At 54.8% G+C, this 20,036-nt stretch overlaps 1 protein-coding gene across 2 annotated transcripts in view; it reads left to right on the top strand.

Moving 5' to 3' along the window:
- The first annotated feature begins 3,864 nt into the window (after positions 1-3,864).
- Positions 3,865-20,036, top strand: part of KCTD16 (potassium channel tetramerization domain containing 16) — a 55,838-nt gene continuing 39,666 nt past the window's right edge. Inside the window, exons 1-2 of one of the 2 annotated variants that reach the window (XM_058034815.1) lie at positions 3,865-4,217; positions 4,557-5,700. In XM_058034815.1, the coding sequence (XP_057890798.1) occupies positions 4,872-5,700 (829 nt within the window). In that variant the 5' untranslated portion in view covers positions 3,865-4,217; positions 4,557-4,871. Of the gene's footprint in view, positions 4,287-4,556; positions 5,701-20,036 lie in introns of both variants that reach the window. The other variant, XM_058034814.1, reaches the window with a different exon arrangement.

Below are 20,036 nucleotides of genomic sequence, written 5' to 3'. Positions count from 1 at the left end.
CTCTGTGAACAAACCCGCCTTCATGGCACTCACGCTCTTTGCTGGAAGATCCTTTCTCAGGAACACTCAGCCATTTAGTGTTGCTTTATGCTTTTTCTTCAAAGGGAAAGATTTGTTAGGGCTTCCCATTCGCACGTACTGCTGGATTTGAGCAGATGAGAATTTCACTGTGTGTAATTCACACTGCTGGATCAGGGGATAATCTCTGATTTAGCTCGGTAGCACTTGTTCTTGCCTGGCTTGCCTTGCAGGCAGCTCTGGAGCTGGCTGATGGGAAGGATGCAGCCCTGCTGGAGAGGTGTCTGGGTTAGGGGGCTGGAACTCACAGGAGTCTGGGCCTGGCTCCTCCCAGGCTCTGCTCTTTGCCGTGGGTTGGGGCTGGACTGGCAGTCCTGTCTGGGAGCACCAGGGCAGGACACGGTTTCTGCCTCTCAGGGAAACCACTGGCCCTCATGATAGACCCAGTGCAGACATTCCTTGTTCCTCTGCCATGCCACCCTTCTCAGAAGCTGCCCTCTTCTTGCTGGCTTGATGGAGTTCTGCCCTGGGAAACATTGCTGGGCTCAGTGCTCAGACACGAGCCTGCTGAGAAGCACAGAATGTTACAGGGAACAGGGCTGAGGATCCTTAGGTGGCACCTTGAAGTTATTCCTGAATCAAAGTGCAAGCCTGGAACTGGAAGTGCTGTTCTTCTTTCTTCCTTTTTTACTTTAACTATTGTGTGTAAAGACCACACAGAGCGATGAAAGTTCTCAAGTGGTTTTTTAGGTGGAATCTTCTATTCAAAATCCAACTTGAATGTATTTTTTCCTCAGAATTACTACTTCAGTTTCTGCTTCTTTCAGTTGCTCCTTCTCCAGGCACCTCAAAGCTCTTGTGTTGTTGCTGATAAACAGCTTCCATGTTTCTCACTATGTGTGGGCGACTTGATTGGGATTTCCAGCCTGTGTGTTTCCTCTGGAGATGGGAGGTGATACACACACACTCACTCTGCTACTCCAGCCCAGGTAACACTGCCCTTCCTTTCTAGCCCTCACTGCTGCTGCTTTTCAGACACCTATTTCTAACACCCACCAAATTCAATAAAGTCACTTGTTCCATGATTTCCTGAAATGCCAATTTAGCACTTTGTCATAAGAAATGACCTCAGACCTGTGAATGATGTCACAGCATTCATGGATTGGCTTCCAGCACAGCTATGCTGGGGCTTTTGGAACATACACTTTAAGCTCAGGCTAAATTTTCCCTTGCCTGTGCTGAAGGTTATGAAGGCATCTGTCAGAAGTGAGAAGTGCTTCATCCTCCTCCCTTTGATGGATACTGCTTCTCTCTTCCATCAGAACTGTGGTTGCTCCTCGGTGTGGTCCTGACACATATTTTACATTTAGGTCACCATGTATTTGGCCCAGATTTTAAAGTTTCACTCTGTCAAGCTGCATTTTGATGGATTTGGCCCATGGCTTGTATTTAGCTGGGGAGCATTACGTGATGCTTTTACTCCTGAAGTCATTTCATCAAAGGAAATTGTGTTACAGTGAAATGATTGGAACGTCCCAATTGAAGAAATAAAAGCAGGTGCTGAATTGCTTTCATTACTATTTGAAAAGTGCAGTTGCATTTCTAAAGCTGTTGTGATTAAAATTCTATGGGTTTTGTTCTTTTCAAAGGGCAATTCTGATGATAATGTTTCAAAAAGACTTTGAGCTTAGAGCTGTCTCTCCTGGCTAATCACAGGGACTCCGTGCCTGCTGCTCGTTAGAGCTTGTCAGGAGTGCCAGGTGTGGGTATCTCCTGTCCCTGCTCGCTGAGCACCTGCACATCCCACGGGCTGTGGTGTCCCGGCCCCAGCAGTGCTGGGCTGAGCCCCATCCCCAGCCTCGGACCGTGGCTTGTTGTCACAGGGACAGCACAAACGCTGCCGTGCCGGTTTGAGCACCATCAGCTCTTACTGGGGACAGGGAATGCATTCCTCAAGCCCTGCCAGTATGAAAATGGAATTTAATTAGATTGCAGCATATGAACTAGCACGGCCAACTGAAATGTTTGCAAAAGCTGATGCAATTCTCCCTGCTGTGAACAGGGACAGCACTGACACTCCCAGAGGCAGTTGTCGATCCCTCTGGCTGGTCACACAGGTGTTAAATCCTGTCTGCACCGACTGCACCAGGCTCTTAAAAAAGTAATGAAGACATTTAAGTGAACATGATCTCACATGCCACCTTTAAATCCTCTGTGCAGGGGTTGTGGAGCCCTTGACCCGCACTGCTTCAGCTGCTCTGCAGAGCCACAAGGGCAGGACACAGGACTTGGGCTTTTCTGAGGCACTACCAGCACACTCTGTAGTGGCACCAGATTCTGCTGGTTTGAAAATAAGGGTCCTGAACTGAGAGACAGATTTTGTTCAGGAGTGCAGCAGTTGCTTCAGAATTAATGAATTGAGGTAAAAATCAACAATTAATTGATTAACTGTTCAGCTTTCAGATTTAATTTGAAAAGTCTGTAGGTACACAAGTAATGATTTTCTGTCTTAGCCTTGAAAATTATTCTTTTGGCTATTTTCTTTTAAATTACGGCCATGTTTTTAAATTATGGCCATGCTTATTTGCAGCCTTAGCTGGTGATAATACACCAAGGTTATGGATTCGATTCCTGTGTGGATTTACTTAAGAGCTGGACTCCATGATCCTTGACCCTTCCAACTCAGAATATTCTGTGAATCTGTGAACTTAAGTGCAGTCAGCAAAATCTACCCCTGCATGGTGACTCCATCAGAGAGAGACTTCACTCTAAAGCTTTTAGCCACCTTTGAGTAAAAGGCTTTCTTTTCTCATGTGTTATTATTCCCAGAAGAGTATTTTTGCCCAGAAGTGGTGTGAGCTGTCAGGGGGCTGTGCTGCCCCATTCCCGCGGATGCCCGGCAGTGTGGGGTGCTCGGGGGAGCCGCTCCCGCAGCTCCTCCGCTGTGTTTCGGGTGCTGCCGGGATGCCGGCTCCTCTCTCCGCTCCCGCAGCTCCTCCGCTGTGTTTCGGGTGCCGCCGGGATGCCGGCTCCTCTCTCCGCTCCCGCAGCTCCTCCGCTGTGTTTCGGGAGCCGCCGGGATGCCGGCTCCTCTCTCCGTGCCCGCAGCGCCCGGGCCGAGCAGCGGGGACGGACGCGAGGTGGCGGTGCGGGCGCGCCCGCGGCTCTCCCCGTGAGAGCCCCACAAGTACAGCGGGTCCTCCGCACCGCCGGAGCCGCCCCCGGTCCCTCCTCCTCCTCCCGCGCCCCGCGGCCGGTCCCCTCCCCGCCGGCTCCGGGAGACGAGCAGCGGCGGCAGCGGGAGCGAGTCCCGCTCCTGGCCGGCAGCCGCGGCCGCGCACCGGGAGCCCCCGCGGAGCCGGGACAGGCACGTTGGGGCGGGCAGGGGACGGGCGCTGCCGGCCGAGGGGACGGAGCGGGAGGGACTGCAGCGCAGCTCGGGCGGTGAGCGGCGGCGCTGCCCGGCCCGGCCCGGCCCGGCCCGGCGGGGACCGGCGCTGTCCGCGGTGCTGCCGCTGTCCGCGGTGCTGCCCGGGCTGTGCGCGCCCTGCCGTGCCCGCCCGTGCCTTGCCCTGCGCTGCCCGCTCGCCGCGCTGCCCGCCCGTGCCCGTGCCCGTGCCCGTGCCCGTGCCCGGCGCTGCCCGCTCGCGGCGCTGCCCGGTGCCGGTGCCGGTGCGGGACGCGGAGCCCATCCCGGCCCGACTCCTTTAAGATGATGCAATCGGCATCGCCCCCCGCGCTGGCGGCCCCGCGCCGCTGAGCGCTGAGCGGAGCCCGGAGCGCGCAGCGGGGCGGAGCGGAGCCGGCGCGGGGCGGCCCCGGCGGTGCCCGCGGTCCCGAGGGCCATGGGGGAGCCGCCGGCCGCGCTGCCGCCGCGGGAGCCGCCGGAGCCCGGCAGTGCCTAGCGCAGGCTGCGGGCTTTCTGCAAGTCATCGGGGCCGGCCCCCGCTGCCCTCCCGCTCCCCCAGCCCGGCGCATCCGCTCGGGAATTATTTCATTTATTTGTTTGCTTGTTTGTTTATTTATTTATTTTCTTCCGCCGTGCTGTATGTACTGGTTTCCTCGTCACCCGCCACGGTTAACTTCCCTGTGACTCGGTTTAACACTTGAGACCTCCGTGGATGCTGCTAAGAGCACTTCTCTTGCCTTTGCTGTCCCTTGCTGGGATCGGATTCACACTACCCGGACCCTGTGTGCCTGTATGTGTGTTCTGAGTGTCTTGACATTTTGGTTTTCTTTACAAGAGCTATGCGTTAATTGTTACCAAGGTAAGACTCCCTGTTCTTGTTCCCTCATGTGCATGTCTAATTTAGATGTTTCTTTAAAGATGAAGTCTGCAGCTTCTTTTAAACAGTGGAGTCATATGTAGCCCTTCCATTGATGAATACTTGTGAAATAGAAGCGTAGAACTTGCCAAAATAAAGAGACCTATTTAGCAGATTTAGCTTGGCTCTACAAACTGCTCTACTTTGCTCTGTTGCAGCAACTGTGATGCTTAAAGAGTAATTTGTGCCTTGTTTTGCTTCCCCTTTTCACAGACCTGTGAATGACCATAGGCTTGGCTTGACCTTGATTTTGATGGCTTTGTTGGAAGATCTGATGATGTGATTGCTTGTCATGAGGTGATTGCTCTCAAGCCTCCAGCCTCCGTGGCTCTGTGTATAAACCACTTCTGCCACACTGTCACTCATGGACAATTCAGATTTTTCTTTTAAACAGTCCTATTGGCTATTTTTATTTTCTCAATTTTCATTTCCCCCTTGTTTCTTCTTAATGTTGGGAGCTTTATTCTACCCTCCGATGTGATTGACAGTCCTGCTTCTCCGTGCTGCTGATTTCCAGTTTAAACTACAATGGCTCTAAGTGGCAACTGCAGGACTTACCTTCCTGCCCGGGAGCAGGGGCCAGGGCTGCCCTCCTTCCCCGAGGTGGTGGAGCTCAACGTGGGCGGCCAGGTTTACTTCACTCGCCACTCCACCTTGGTTGGCACCCCTCACTCCCTGCTCTGGAAAATGTTCACCCCAAAGAGAGACACGGCCAACGATCTGGCCAAGGACTCCAAGGGAAGATTCTTCATCGACAGAGATGGTTTCCTGTTCCGCTATATTCTGGACTATCTCAGGGACAAGCAAGTGGTTCTGCCTGACCACTTCCCAGAGAAGGGAAGGCTCAGGAGGGAGGCTGAGTACTTCCAGCTCCCGGACCTGGTCAAGCTCCTGACTCCCGACGACAGCAAGCAAAGCCCTGATGATTATTGCCACAGTGACTACGAAGAGGTGTCCCAGGGCAGTGACACCAGAATCTGCCCCCCCTCACTGCTGCCGCCCGACCGCAAGTGGGGATTCATCACCATCGGCTACCGTGGCTCGTGCACCATTGGCAGGGAGAGCCAAGCAGATGCCAAATTCAGGAGGGTCCCAAGGATTTTGGTTTGTGGAAGGATTTCTTTGGTCAAAGAGGTTTTTGGAGAAAGTTTGAATGAAAGCAGAGACCCGGACAGGGCTCCAGAAAGGTACACCTCCAGGTTTTATCTCAAGTTCAAGCACCTGGAGAGGGCTTTTGACATGTTGTCCGAGTGTGGATTCCACATGGTGGCCTGTAACTCCTCGGTGACGGCTTCCTTCGTCAACCAGTACACAGACGACAAGGTCTGGTCCAGCTACACCGAATATGTCTTCTACCGTAAGTACCGGCCGAAGGGGGAGAAGGAGAGCTCGGGCTGCTCCGTGCCGTTCGCGGGGGGAGCGTTCCGCAGCCGGGGAGGGCCGTGCCGTGCCCGCCAGGCTCGGGCTGGGCTCAGGTCTGGGGACACCTTTCTGTGCGGGCTGTATAGATGAACTGGGGCTCAGACCCGGGGACACCTTTCCGTGCGGGCTGTGCAGGTGAATTGAGGCTCAGGTCTGGGGACACCTTTCCGTGAGGGCTGTACAGGTGAATTGGGGCTCAGGTCCAGGGACACCTTTCCGTGAGGGCTGTGCAGGTGAATTTGGGCTCAGACCCGGGGACACCTTTCTGTGCGGGCTGTGCAGGTGCAGCGGGGCTCAGGTCCAGGGACACCTTTCCATGTGGGCTGTGCAGGTGAATTGGGGCTCAGGTCCAGGGACACCTTTCCGTGCGGGCTGTGCAGGTGAACTGGGGCTCAGGTCTGGGGACACCTTTCTGTGTGGGCTATGCAGGTGAATTGGGGCTCAGGTCCAGGGACACCTTTCCGTGCGGGCTGTGCAGGTGCAGCAGGGCTCAGGTCCGGGGACACCTTTCTGTGCGGGCTGTGCAGGTGGAGCGGGGCTCAGGTCCGGGGACACCTTTCCGTGCGGGCTGTGCAGGTGAATTGGGGCTCAGACCCGGGGACACCTTTCTGTGCAGGCTGTACAGGTGCAGCTGGGCTCAGGTCCGGGGACACCTTTCTGTGTGGTCTGAGCAGGTGCAGCGGGGCTCAGGTCCAGGGACGCCTTTCCGTGCGGGCTGTGCAGGTGAATTGGGGCTCAGGTCCAGGGACACCTTTCCATGTGGGCTGTGCAGGTGAATTGGGGCTCAGGTCCAGGGACACCTTTCCGTGAGGGCTGTGCAGGTGCAGCTGGGCTCAGGTCCAGGGACACCTTTCCATGTGGGCTGTGCAGGTGAATTGGGGCTCAGGTCCAGGGACACCTTTCCGTGCGGGCTGTGCAGGTGCAGCGGGGCTCAGGTCCGGGGACACCTTTCTGTGCGGGCTGTACAGGTGCAGCGGGGCTCAGGTCCAGGGACACCTTTCCGTGAGGGCTGTGCAGATGAATTGGAGCTCAGGTCCAGGGACACCTTTCCGTGAGGGCTGTGCAGGTGGAGCGGGGCTCAGGTCCAGGGACACCTTTCCGTGAGGGCTGTGCAGATGAATTGGAGCTCAGGTCCAGGGACACCTTTCCGTGAGGGCTGTGCAGGTGCAGCGGGGCTCAGGTCCGGGGACACCTTTCCGTGCGGGCTGTGCAGATGAACTGGGGCTCAGACTTGGGGACACCTTTCTGTGCGGGCTGTGCAGGTGAATTGGGGCTCAGGTCCAGGGACACCTTTCCGTGCGGGCTGTGCAGGTGGAGCGGGGCTCAGGTCCGGGGACACCTTTCCGTGCGGGCTGTGCAGATGAATTGGGGCTCAGGTCCAGGGACACCTTTCCGTGCGGGCTGTGCAGGTGGAGCGGGGCTCAGCTCGGCGGGCCGGGCCTGGCTAGGTGGCAGCACAGACTGCCGAAAGCACCGCGCCTGTGCCCGCAGGACGCGGCACCTCTGGCACTGTAAATCAGCGCCCGAGCACCTCACACGCTTCGGGATGTGTGGGACACAAACCGAGGGTGCAAACACAGCGAAATTCATTACAGAAAACCTTTGACTGGGATTCGCTTTGCAAAGGTAATAGAGGCTTGATAATCATCAGGCACAGGCAGCCGAGCCATCTGTCAGCAGCCCTGACACGCTTCCACGCAGGGAGGGAAAGCACAATTCCATCCCTCTGGCCGCATTTCAGCAGGGCCCTCTCGGAGCAGCTGCTGCGCTCTGGAATGAGGGCTCGGAGCAGAGAGGGGCAGGGGCTGGGCCCTGTTACACAACACGCCATGGAAAGGCAGGTGTCCTCTCCAGGAGCAGCGTGTGCCCTGCTTCCCACAGCCACCCCGAGCCACGCTGCTCCTGCCCCGAGCTGGAGCGCTCACGGGCTCATTGACTTCCCCTGATAGCCAGGTACGGCTGGTTACCAATGGTAACAGCGGGCTAATCTGGGTCCCGTGAGGCTGAACCACAAAATCATTGCACATCTGCTGTGCCGAAACCTTTGAGAGGCTCATGAGGCTCCTCCATTTTCATTTGAGGAGGATGAAGGATGGAACAACTGCCCCATCCATCAGTGTAGCCAGCTGCTGCTTTGGCCAGTGGCCTTGGGATAGAGGGACAGAGGGATAGAGGGATTGAGGGACACAAAGACACAGGGATAGAGGGATAGAGGGATAGAGAGAGGGACAGAGGGATAGAAGGACAGATAGATAGAGAGATGGAGGGAGAATGCAGAGCTGCCACCCCGGGTGTGGTGCTCACAGTGAGCAGGCTCCTGGTGTGGGGAGCTGACAAAGTTTTCGATGGAAGATGCATCAGGAAGTGAACAGTTTGGGTGTAATTCCGTGGATTCTGTGCCATCTACTCTTCTGTGGGGCTCAACAGGCAGCCCTAATCTGCTTATGCAATGAAGCTTAAGTTAGCATCCTGAAAAGCCATCTGGGTTTTTGACATCTGTAGGTTTACTTAAAACTAGTTTTCTAGCTGGATTTCTTAGCAAAATAGTTCTAAGGTCATGGATCCGCTTATATTCCAACAGGGATAGATGATTTGTGTTATTAAGAAGCTTCTGCTTGAAATTACCGTGTCTTGTACAAGTTCTAGTAGGAGAATTAATGTAGGTAAAGGAATGGATTAGAAAAATTGTGCTGGCGTTTATATTTAAAATAAGGAAAAAATATAAGTTCTTTATAGGCACAATGATCTCTGCTAATTGAGGAGAGGATGAACATAGGCTTTCCCTGAATTAGCAAAACAGACTCCTGATTTTCATATTTCTGAAATTTTTACCTTAGAGGATTGCACACTGCTCCCGCATTACTTCAGCCAGGGTAGGGACCAAGAGGAGAGGTACCATAGAAATTTTGGAGAATGAAAGTCCATAGCAGGTGTCACAAAGTCTTCTCTCATCAGTTCAATCCAATTGAAGTTCCTGGAAAGATCCCTATTCAGTTCAGCAGGGTTTGGATTTGTCTCTGATCGGTTTTGTGGGGTTTTGACACTGCCACAGATTCAGAGGGGGATTTTTCAGTGTCCTTCCCAGGTAAAAGCCAAAGCTGTGGCTGTGGTGCCAGATGACCCTTTCTTGTCCAGGCGGTTCGGTTCTGCCTGGTGCTGGTGCCATGGAGCTCTGGCTGTGGATCTGCCCTGGCCCCACATCGGGGCTCTGCAGCTGATGCCCCTCACAGCAGGCTCCACCTGGAGCAAAGGAGCTCTCTCTCCACATCTCCTGAAATTATTCCGTTCCCATTGTCCCAAAGCCCTTTCCTCTGAAACTTTGAGGACCAATAAAATTGACATCTGGCTTTGCAGTGGAGCATGGCATCTCCTCTGCAGCTGCTTAGCCATAATTACTTCTTTAGATGTTGCCAGCTGTGTCTGTGTAAGCATTAATCATCAGGCTGCTGTGAGCAGCTTAATGGGCCTCAACCTGGGTGTCTGACACCACTGGGAAGGCACAGGCAGAGGTGGTCTTTGCAGGGCTGCTCAGGAACTCCTGTCAAAGGCCTGTTGGAGGAAATATTCTCAGCTGGAAATGGATGATTAGTTCCAAAGGAGCAAGAATTCAGGGAGGAATGGTGTTTCAATACACCGAACACATTGTATGCTCCAAATAGCACGGGGAAGGAAAATGCCTGTGGTTGGCACAAAGATAAAGAGCATTTTTCATGTTCAAATCCATCTGAAAGTGACTGAGATGGAGCGGAGGGGGTGGGAGCTGAGCAGCTCTCACACGGGTACAGCGTGTGCTGGGGAGAAATGCACGTCAGTATTGCAGGGCCCTCTGTCCCTCGGGCCATGCCGTGCTCTTGGGGGGTGTAGGGGAGAGAGCTCCCCGTGGGGGAGGCTTTCCAAACCAGCCTGCAGGGTGAGCCTGGCACTGCCAGCCCTGGGCTGTTTGCTGAGAGAGCCTGGGCCGTGGGCACAGCGGGCACAGCCAGGCTGCTGCCAGCAGCACTGTGACACACAGGATGTGTGTGCCTGTGGGGCAGCTGGGGCCTCAGGGACATGCCAGGGATGGCATGGCATGGCATGGCATGGCATAAATCTGTCTGGCAGCCCCATCTCACATGGCTATTGCCCCAGCACCCCGAGCCATGTCCCCCTCTCTCTCTGGCAAGGGCTGGCAGGATGGTTGGTCTCATTTGGTGGAGCCTTTCCTTGCACTGGCCCCTTCCCAGCTGCACACAGGGAGCAGCCCAGGCAGTGCAGATGTGCAGAGGAAAAGGTGAGGCGTTGCTGGTGCTCTGAAAGCCCAGAATGGATGAAGGATGCTCCTGCAGGCTCTGCTCACTCCAGGGCCCCGGGGATGCTGCGCCCCCCTTGCTCTGGGCAGGAGCTGGCCAGGAGTGCCCTGCACTGCTGGCAGGAGGCTGATGGGCAGAGATGTTTGTGAGGCAGGCTGCAGAGTGTCCTGGCATAAAGAGATGAATCCTCTTGGCTGGGGACGGGCAGCAGGAAGGAGAAATGTCAGGTGATATTCCCAAGGCCTGTCCTTTGGGCACCGTTCCCTGGGATAATCCTGGTGTCTGCTTTACAAGAGGATCCATTTGGGATTGCTGCAGCCAGCTGGGGCCTGTCAGCGTGCATGTGTGGCTGAGCTAAAGGATCCCATCCTGATGTGCCTACCACTGACTCATAAATTCATTGTGTGGCAGAAATTTGACTCACAAAACGGAGCAGCCTTTGCACAGTGACACCCACAGCTGTGCTGTCAAATGGGCAAGATGTGGGAGAGGAACATCACCCAGTTCTCTGTAAATCAATACTGTCACATGATCCAGGAGCTGCTTCTGTCTGGTTTAAAATCAGTGAAGATCAAAATGACCCCAAAGTGAGCAAAATGAAGTCTAATCCAATGAATAATGCAAGCTTCTTCCCCGCTGACAGGAGATGTTTCTGTTTCCAGGTAATTATTGTCATCATTGATGCCTCTGGTTCCTCTTGCCAAAGCAAACCCTCTCACCAGGATGATCACCTGCAGGTGGTGGGGCTGCAGCCAGCCAGGTCTGTCAGTCTGTTCATGGCTGAAGGACCTTGCTCCAAGCTTTTTGCTCTCCCAGTTTGTCAGGGCAGATCGAAAAACCTGCTGAGTTGTTGATTAGACTTACTCCACAGATGAGAAATGCTGTTATTTTTTGGAAACCAGTTTTGTCAAATCTGACTGTCAGATTAGGCCAAGAATCTGCTGCTCAGTGAGTAAGCAAAGCAAAACTTGACAAAAGAGCTGGTTGGATTTAGGGCTCAGAGTTTGTTCTGACATCTACAGACAGTGGTGTAGAGGAGGCAGCAAGGATGGCTTTGGGTCTGGCCTGCTCTGCCCAGTGCTCACTGGTAACTCAGGTCACCCCTGAGCCGTGGCTGTGACCCCCATCGACTGCTCTGCTCCTGCCCACATCTGTGCCCTGCTCCAAGCACCTCCTGGGCACGGCAGCAGCCCCCTGTCCCAGCAGCTGCACAGCAGCCAGGCAGGCTGCTGCCAAGGAGGAGCCTCGTCCCTCAGTCCTTTAGTCCCCCTGTCTCTCTGTCCCTCTGTCCCTCTGTCCCTCTGTCCCTCTGTCCCTCTGTCCCATGACTGGGGGAAGGAAGGGGCTTTGTGGCTGGTGAGATAAATCAGCCCTGCCTGCAGACGTGTTGAGTGGCCTGCAGTTTGTGTTTTCCCTCCCTTCTGGAGCTGCCAGGAGGGCATTGTGCCAGGGGCACTGCAAACACCCCCACAGAGCCAGGGCCTGGCCATGGGCATGGCCGTGGGCACACCCTCACTGTGCCCAGCCACCAGGGCTGCCACAGGGCAGTGGGGAGGGATGGAGGCACAGCCTCCCCTGGCACTGGCAGTGCTGCTGCTCTGTGATCCAGAAAAAGACCGTAATGACTAACAGATTAACCAAGGAGAGCTGGCATTTAGGGGGGGAAAGAAAAATCCGTGTATTTGAAAGTGCAGCCTTGGGCTGGCCGTGGGCCAGGAGCAGCACACCGGGTCCCCAGCCCTGTTGGGAGGCTGGGCAGGGTTTGCTGACCTGGAAACAGCCCTGTGCCAGGGAGAGCTGTGGGCATGGGGATGTCTGCCCTGTGCCAGGGAGGGCTGTGGGCATGGGGATGTCTGCCCTGTGCCAGGGAGAGCTGTGGGCACGGGCAGTGCCTGCCCTGTGCCAGGGATGTCTGTGGGCACAGGGAATCCCTGTCCTGTGCCAGGGAGAGCTGTGGGCATGGGGATGTCTGCCCTGTGCCAGGGAGGGCTGTGGGCACGGGGAGTGCCTGCCCTGTGCCAGGGAGGGCTGTGGGCACGGGGAGTGCCTGCCCTCTGCCAGGGAGAGCTGTGGGCACAGGGAATGCCTGCCCTGTGCCAGGGATGTCTGTGGGCACAGGGAATCCCTGTCCTGTGCCAGTGAGAGCTGTGGGCGCAGGGAATGCCTGCCCTGTGCCAGGGAGAGCTGTGGGCACAGGGAATGCCTGTCCTGTGCCAGGGGTGTCTGTGGGCACAGGGAATGCCTGCCCTGTGCCAGGGAGGGCACTCCTGGGTGCCAGGGAATGCCTGCCCTGTGCCAGGGGTGTCTGTGGGCACAGGGAATGCCTGCCCTGTGCCAGGGAGGGCACTCCTGGGTGCCAGGGAATGCCTGCCCTGTGCCAGGGGTGTCTGTGGGCACAGAGAATCCCTGTCCTGTGCCAGGGAGGGCACTCCTGGGTGCCAGGGAATGCCTGCCCTGTGCCAGAGATGGCACTCCTGGGCTGGGCAGCCCCATAAGCCAGGCCAGGCTCAGAACAGCTGCCCCAGCCCCTCTCTGCAGCCCCATCACCCGCTGAGCTGTGACTCCCCAGAGCTCGCTGCAGGTGCCTGTGGGTCTCAGCGAAGCACAATCAGAGAGTGAGCAGTGCAAATGGGAAAACACAAACCTGACGTTTGCCGTTCCATAAATCCCACAACATATTGTGCACACACACAAACACTTCCTTGCAGCAGGTTGGGTTTTTTCTGTCCAGCCATCCTGGGTTTGTTTAATTTTGTAACCACAATATTTTCTCAGTTTCTCCTCTTTTTTTTTTTTTTTTCGGCTTTTCAAGTTCAAGGCTCACATACAATAAATACACAGACACTAAGCAAAATCTAAAATTACATCTTTGCACACAGAAAGAAAAACCCTTTTTTTCTTTGAGCTTCTTTGCTCAAAATTGTATTTTTTTAAGAAGGAAGAAAATAGATTAAAGTGCTTTAGGCTTGGTGGAGACACTTCAATTGTCACTGAGGCGTAATGCTGCCTGAGCTGGCCAGAGCCAGGAATCCTGTGGCAGCAATTCCTCTGCTACTCTCAGATGCACTCAAGTCAATTCTGGAATACACTCAAACGTTGCTGCCATTATCAGGGCTCCTAATGCTGCTCCCAGTGGCCAGGGATAGAGGAGCTGAAGCTGCAGAGGTGCTCGGTGAGGGAGGGCGCTGCGGGGATGGTTTGGGAGGTGCTGAACACTGGAACACTCCTGGCCTCACCCGGGGCTGCCCTGAGCACTCAGGTGTGTGCAGGAGCTCATGCTGGGGCAGTGTGTCCCTCCCTGGCTCTCTGCAGGAGCCTGGAGTGGCTCATGGACCTGACTGAGCCTGCCCAGCCCCTCTGGGCTTTACCCAGGCGTGGGGTGACAGGGCTCCATCCCACACCATTCCATGGTTCTGTGGTTCTGTGGCTCCTGGAGTCCCCTGGAGTGATTGTCCCTTGGCTTTATCTCTGCTAGCAGGCCTGAGTGAATGGAGTAGAGAATGCCCAGCAGAGCCCTGGCTGGGCTGTTTCCCTGAGTTTCCCCAAAGCACCTTGCTAAGTCAGCTGTCTAACAGTGTTTGAAGGAGAGAGAGAAGTCTGAGCTGTTAGAATTATTTTGCATTTCAGTAGCTGAGCTGGTCCAAGCTGAGTAGAAATGCCCACAAATGTAAATTGGTCAATTGGAGGGTGCCCTGGTGACCCCTCTATCGACTCTCACTCATGTCCTCCCATCCAGGAGCTGCTCATACATCACTTGTGTTACAGATTTCCCTGCTCTGCCCCTGACTCTCCTAACGACGTGATTAATGATTTCCAGAAGCTCATTGATTAGCTGTTAGGGCAGCTGAGAAATTCCTCTAGCAGAAACAAAGTGAGGGAGCTGTGGCCATCCTGGTTTGCAATCCATCCTGGAAATCCTGCTGCTGCGATGCTGGAAAGAGAGCACAACATCCCCAAAGCCTAAATCCCAAGGAGGAGAACGATCCTGGGCTCTGGGGAGAGTTCCTAGAGCGGTGTGGAGGGAGCAGCAGCCTGAGGGATGCTCCCACCACCCTGGGTCTGGGCAGGGGCTGCAGCTGGGCACAGACCCAGCCCTGCCCTCCTGGCCTCAGGCCTGGCCAGGGCCTCAAAGTCAAGTTTAGAGAGAAAAATCCTCTCTGCATATTGGAGGAGACTCATTTCAGCCCCTCAGATTGAATTCCCATCCATCTGAATCACAGTGTATTTTTACAGTGGAATTAAATCAGGCTGAAATAGAACCCAGTGGAACATGCTGATTTTGACTGAATTTTGCACTTTAAATATTTCCAAAGCAAAAAACTCCAAGCAAGGCTTGAGTGAGGAAAGACCACGCCACCAGAGAGCTTGGGAGAGTGTTTGTGCTCCCGCAAAGGGAATGGCGCTGGATTTCTCTGAGCCCAGAGCCTTCTCTGGGGTGGCAAGTCCAGCTCTGGTCCTATGAAGGATCTCAGGAGCTGATCCCAAGGCTGGGAGGTGAACGTGGCTTATTACAAACCTGCCCTTTGATGCTCCTATAAAAATGGGATTTTTGACCGCCACTTACACTAAATCTGCCAGCAGGACCCGTGATGGGGCTTTCATAGACAGCTGGAACAGAGTTTTCTCCCACAGTGCCATTGTGAGTGTAGGGGAAACACTGAAGATCTCAAACCCCCTCGTTCTACTGTGCCAAAATCAATAGCAAGGAATCTGAGGAGTTACTGCTCGTTCTAAAAGTCTGTTGGCTTTGGTTTTCTTTGGTTTTCTCTCCTGACCATCAGTCAGTGCAGGGAACTGGGCCTCCAGAGGCTGCCTGGTGCTTTTTCCTTTGGTTTGGTGTTGCAGCCTAATTGTGGGGAAAATAAATGACCATTGCCCTCCTGTGGAACTGCCGAGGGAATTCTTTTTCTGAATTAATGCTCCAGCAGTGGTCAGTGGTAAGCTAATTTTATGCATAAATAATGCCATTTGTTACATTGTCGGTGCCCTTTGTTGTTGATGTTTTTAGCGCCAGAAGAGCAGCTCTGAGGAGCCCGGGTTAATGGCAGGAGCTGTGCTGAGCCCAGCAGAGCTGCAGCAGCTCCCGTGCAGAGCTGGCCCAGCCTCTGTGCAGCTCAGTGTGTGCTCCCGAGGGGGCTGCCTGACTGGAAAGGCTGCCATGGTGAATCTCTCACTGTGACACAGGGAATGGATTGAGTGTGCTTTGCTTAGGAGCAGCTGGGCTTCCTTGAGAGGTCACTGTCAGGAAAATGTGGCTGAAATCTTCTGGGAAGTTGGGCTCCTTCTGTCTCAGGAGTTTGGCTGTGACACACAGAGTCCCAAATCCTGGAATTCTGAGGCTGGAAAAGCCCTCCCAGAGCACTGAGTCCCAGCTGTGCCTGATCCCCATCCTGTGCCCAGCCCAGAGGCCCGAGTGCCACCTCCAGGGATGGGCATTCCAACCCTCCCTGGGCACTTCCAGTGCCTGAGCCCCTTTCCATGGGGAAATTCCTGCTGTGCCCACCCTGAGCCTGCCCTGAGCCCCCTTTCCATGGGGAAATTCCTGCTGTGCCCACCCTGAGCCTGCCCTGGCCCAGCCTGAGGCCGTTCCCTCTCATCCTGGATGCCCACCTGGCTGTCCCCTCCTGTCAGGAGCTGTGCAGAGCCACAAGGGCCCCCTGAGCCTCCTCTGCTCCAGGCTGAGCCCCTTCCCAGCTCCCTCAGGGATTCTCCAGCCTCTTTCCAGCTCTGGCCATGCTCCTGCCCCAGCCCTGGGGGTGCCCCAGCAGTGCCAGCACAGGGATGGGCACTGCCCTGGCCCTGCTGCCACCCCAGGGCTCTGTGTGAGCCCTCCTGCCAGCCCTGCCCACGGTGACTTTGTCTCAGTCCTGCCATCCCCTCTAGAGCCACAGCCTCCCAGAGGGTGAGGTTTTGTCCCCAGGGCTGAGGAGCTCCCTGGGCACTGTTTAACCCAGCCCACGTGCAGCCCATGGGTGGCTCCACTCTCCCTGGCAGAGCCACAATTACCAGCATGCAAAACCTCTCCTTTCTAGCTGGGAGAAGAGCAGTTTCCAGGTATTCCTGATTTCACTAATTTGGGAGCATTCAGGAGAACAAACCCTCTATTCTCTCAAGTCAATGCACTTGTGTTATGTGAGGATTAAATCATTCCCTTCCCTCAGAGCAGGGGCTGCAGGCAGAAACCTTCTGTGCCTTCCCCTGCCTAAACAAAGGATATTTAAATAAGGATGCTGATAAAAATGCTTTCACTGGTAAAGACTTGATTAAAGGATCTGCTGCTTTAGTCCTGTAGGTGAAGGCAGAAGTCAAGAGGTGCCATTTCATGCAGAGGGAGTGAAATTTTGTTCAAGTTTGGTGTGTGGGAAGAACTTTCACAACTCAGTGACATCTGCAGGGCTGGGGAGAGCCCAGGTCCCAGATCTGGTGGAGGTCACTGGTGGGGAGGATCAAACCCTGCTCTATCTTATTTCCATTCCTAGGAAGCATCAGTGCTCACTTTACACGAGTTTTCTGGGTTTACGAAGCCCAAACAATCTTTGCTGTGCCGAGGCCCGAAGGACTGGAGCCAATCCACTGGAAACTGTCAATAATTGCTCCCTTCCCTCCAGCAGCAGCCCACGAGTCCCCAGCAGGCTGGAACAGGCAGGTGGCACGTGTGGGAGGATGACAGATCTGCCCACCTCTCCCTGAGAGCTGCACAGCCTCTGGGGCTCCTGCAGATAAGGCAGGGGCTCAGGGCTGCCTGGGGCTGCTCTGCTCCTTCATGGGATGCTCCCATCCCTGGGAGGGAGTGCCAGCTGTGCCAGGCCCACAGATCCACTGCAAGGGCACAGGGCCTGAGTCTGTGCCCCCACAAAACCTGCAGGGATCAGCTCAGGCCTGGCACAGGGGCACAGGGCCTGGAGTCTGTGCCTCCACAAAACCTGCAGGGATCAGCCCAGGCCTGGCACAGGGGCACAGAGCCTGAGTCTGTGCCTCCACAAAACTTGCAGGGATCAGCCCAGGCCTGGCTGGCACAGGGGCACAGGGCCTGGAGTCTGTGCCCCCACAAAACCTGCAGGGATCAGCCCAGGCCTGGATGGCACAGGGGCACAGGGCCTGGAGTCTGTGCCTCCACAAAACCTGCAGGGATCAGCCCAGGCCTGGCACAGGGGCACAGAGCCTGAGTCTGTGCCCTCACAAAACCTGCAGGGATCAGCCCAGGCTTGGTTGGCACAGGGGCACAGGGCCTGGAGCCTATGCCCCCACAAAACCTGCAGGGATCAGCCCAGGCCTGGCTGGCACAGGGGCACAGAGCCTGGAGCCTGTGCCCCCACAAAACCTGAAGGGATCAGCCCAGGCCTGGCACAGGGGCACAGGGCCTGGAGTCTGTGCCCCCACAAAACCTGCAGGGATCAGTGTCACTACAGGACACGAAAGAACACAAGCTCACACCGCTGTTCTCAAGGTGAAGAAAAAGGGAAGTTTATTTCCTGACTCCAACCTTTATAGATTTCCAAGAGTGGCAGCGGATTGGAGGGTGACAGTGCCACCTCTGCAATGACACTGGTCAAACCAACAGCCCATCAACTTTCTTCTCTTTTATAAAGGAATGCAAAGCAATGAGTTATTTACAGAAAGTGTGTGAGAGAGTTCACTACAAGAATGTCAGCATCAGAAGGGTTACGAGATCTTAAGAAAGCAGGGTGACAGATCAGCCCACCCTGGCTGGCACAGGCAGAGCCCCACAGCACCCCTGGCTGTAGCACAGCAGCCTGGCCTGCAGCTGGGCACTGCCTGTCCTGCTTCTGCTCTTGGCTTCGGTACAAACACCATCAGAACTCCAGGGAACCCTCAGGGCCACCCAGCTGTGCCCTTCCAGTGCCTGCCCATGGCAGGGGTGGCACTGGCTGGGCTTTAAGGTCCCTTGCAGCCCAAACCACCCGTGGTTCTGTGACTCTGTGGTGCTGAAGTAGAATTTCAGAATGCCTAAAAACATTCGCAGATTTTCTCTGCAAAAAGACAATCAACCCACGGGCAGCGAGAGAAGAGCAAACCCTCCCCCAAAGCCTTTGGAAACAGCCTGTGCTGATGGAAATGCAGCAGAAACCCAGCACTCTCCTGAGGAAAGCTAAAAGCTACATGGCAGACAGTAAATAAATAATTGCAGGGAAACATTGCACATAGATTTCTTGGGGAACAGAACTTAATTAAATTTTGTGAACATGCCTACAGAGTTCCATTGATCAGGAAAAAATGGATATGGGCTACGTCTGTAAGATTTACTTGCTTGGTTGTGTTTTGCCTTTCTTCCCTCCCTCAGCTTCATTCACTTTATATCCTGCAGTGGTGAGGGAGCACATTTCTGGTTTTCCTCTGTGAAGAAATTGATTCTGAGCAGCACAGGACATGATGTATGGTTTGTAACTCTACAATATTGCTAACCAAAAAAAATCACTGAAGAAGGCCATGCAGATATTATATTAATTTCCATTTTAAAATGGATTTCTTTCCACTAGGACCAATAAAAAATATGCAAAGACTTTCAACAACCTCTCTAGTAATGATTAATTAAAAGATGGGATAAATCTTGCTAGGCTCATTTAGCAAAGTAGGTTTTTTTAGACACTTCACAGGACATTTTCTGCCATTGAATCCAAACTTATACCTGATTTCATTCAGCAGCCACTCTGGCTCAGGCTGGGGTCTCAGATCTGTTTGTCACCACAGGCAGAGTCAGGGAGGTGAGAGTGGCACAGGGAGTGCCAGGGGACTGGACCTGCTCCTTGGGGGGCCCCACTGCAGGGCTGAGCTCTCCTGGAAGGGCTGATATCCCTCTGGAAGGGCTGATATCCCTTTGGAAGGGCTGATCCCTCCTTTGGAAGGGCTGATATCCCTCTGGAAGGGCTGATATCCCTTTGGAAGGGCTGATCCCTCCTTTGGAAGGGCTGATATCCCTCCTTTGGAAGGGCTGATATCCCTCTGGAAGGGCTGATATCCCTCTGGAAGGGCTGATCCCTCCTTTGGAAGGGCTGAGCTCTCCTGGAAGGGCTGATATCCCTCTGGAAGGGCTGATCCCTCCTCTGGAAGGGCTGATCCCCTCTGGAAGGGCTGATATCCCTCTGGAAGGGCTGATATCCCTCTGGAAGGGCTGATCCCTCCTCTAGAAGGGCTGATCCCCTTTGGAAGGGCTGATATCTCTCTGGAAGGGCTGATATCCCTCTGGAAGGGCTGATCCCCTTTGGAAGGGCTGATCCCTCCTATAGAAGGGCTGATATCTCTCTAGAAGGGCTGATCCTCCTCTAGAAGGGCTGATCCTCCTTTGGAAGGGCTGATATCCCTCTGGAAGGGCTGATCCCCTTTGGAAGGGCTGATCCCTGCTGGAAGGGCTGATATCCCTCTGGAAGGGCTGATCCCCTTTGGAAAGGCTGATATCCCTCTGGAAGGGCTGATCCCCCTCTGGAAGGGCTGATCCCCTTTGGAAGGGCTGATCCCTATAGAAGAGCTGATATCCCTCTGGAAGGGCTGATCCTCCTTTGGAAGGGCTGATCCCCTTTGGAAGGGCTGATATCCCTCTGGAAGGGCTGGTATCCCTCTGGAAGGGCTGATATCCCTCTGGAAGGGCTGATCTCCTTTGGAAGGGCTGAGCTCTCCTGGAAGGGCTGATCCCCTTTGGAAGGGCTGATATCCCTCTGGAAGGGCTGATCCCCTTTGGAAGGGCCGATCCTCCTTTGGAAGGGCTGATCCCCTCTGGAAGGGCTGATCTCCTTTGGAAGGGCTGATCCCTCCTTTGGAAGGGCTGATATCCCTCTAGAAGGGCTGATATCCCTCTGGAAGGGCTGATATCCCTCTGGAAGGGCTGATCCTCCTTTGGAAGGGCTGATCCCTGCTGGAGGCCCCAGCACAGGATTGGTGCTGAGGGGGCTGCTGTCCTTGCTGCAGGGCTGGGAGCTGGCACATTGGTGAGGCATTCAAATTCCAATGGAACAGATGGTGCCAGCAT

This window comes from Melospiza georgiana, chromosome 15 (assembly GCF_028018845.1).
Source record: "Melospiza georgiana isolate bMelGeo1 chromosome 15, bMelGeo1.pri, whole genome shotgun sequence".
Classification (NCBI taxonomy): Eukaryota; Metazoa; Chordata; class Aves; order Passeriformes; family Passerellidae; genus Melospiza; species Melospiza georgiana.
The sequence above is the reverse complement of the archived record's forward strand: the minus strand, read 5'-3'. Positions and strand labels throughout refer to the sequence as shown.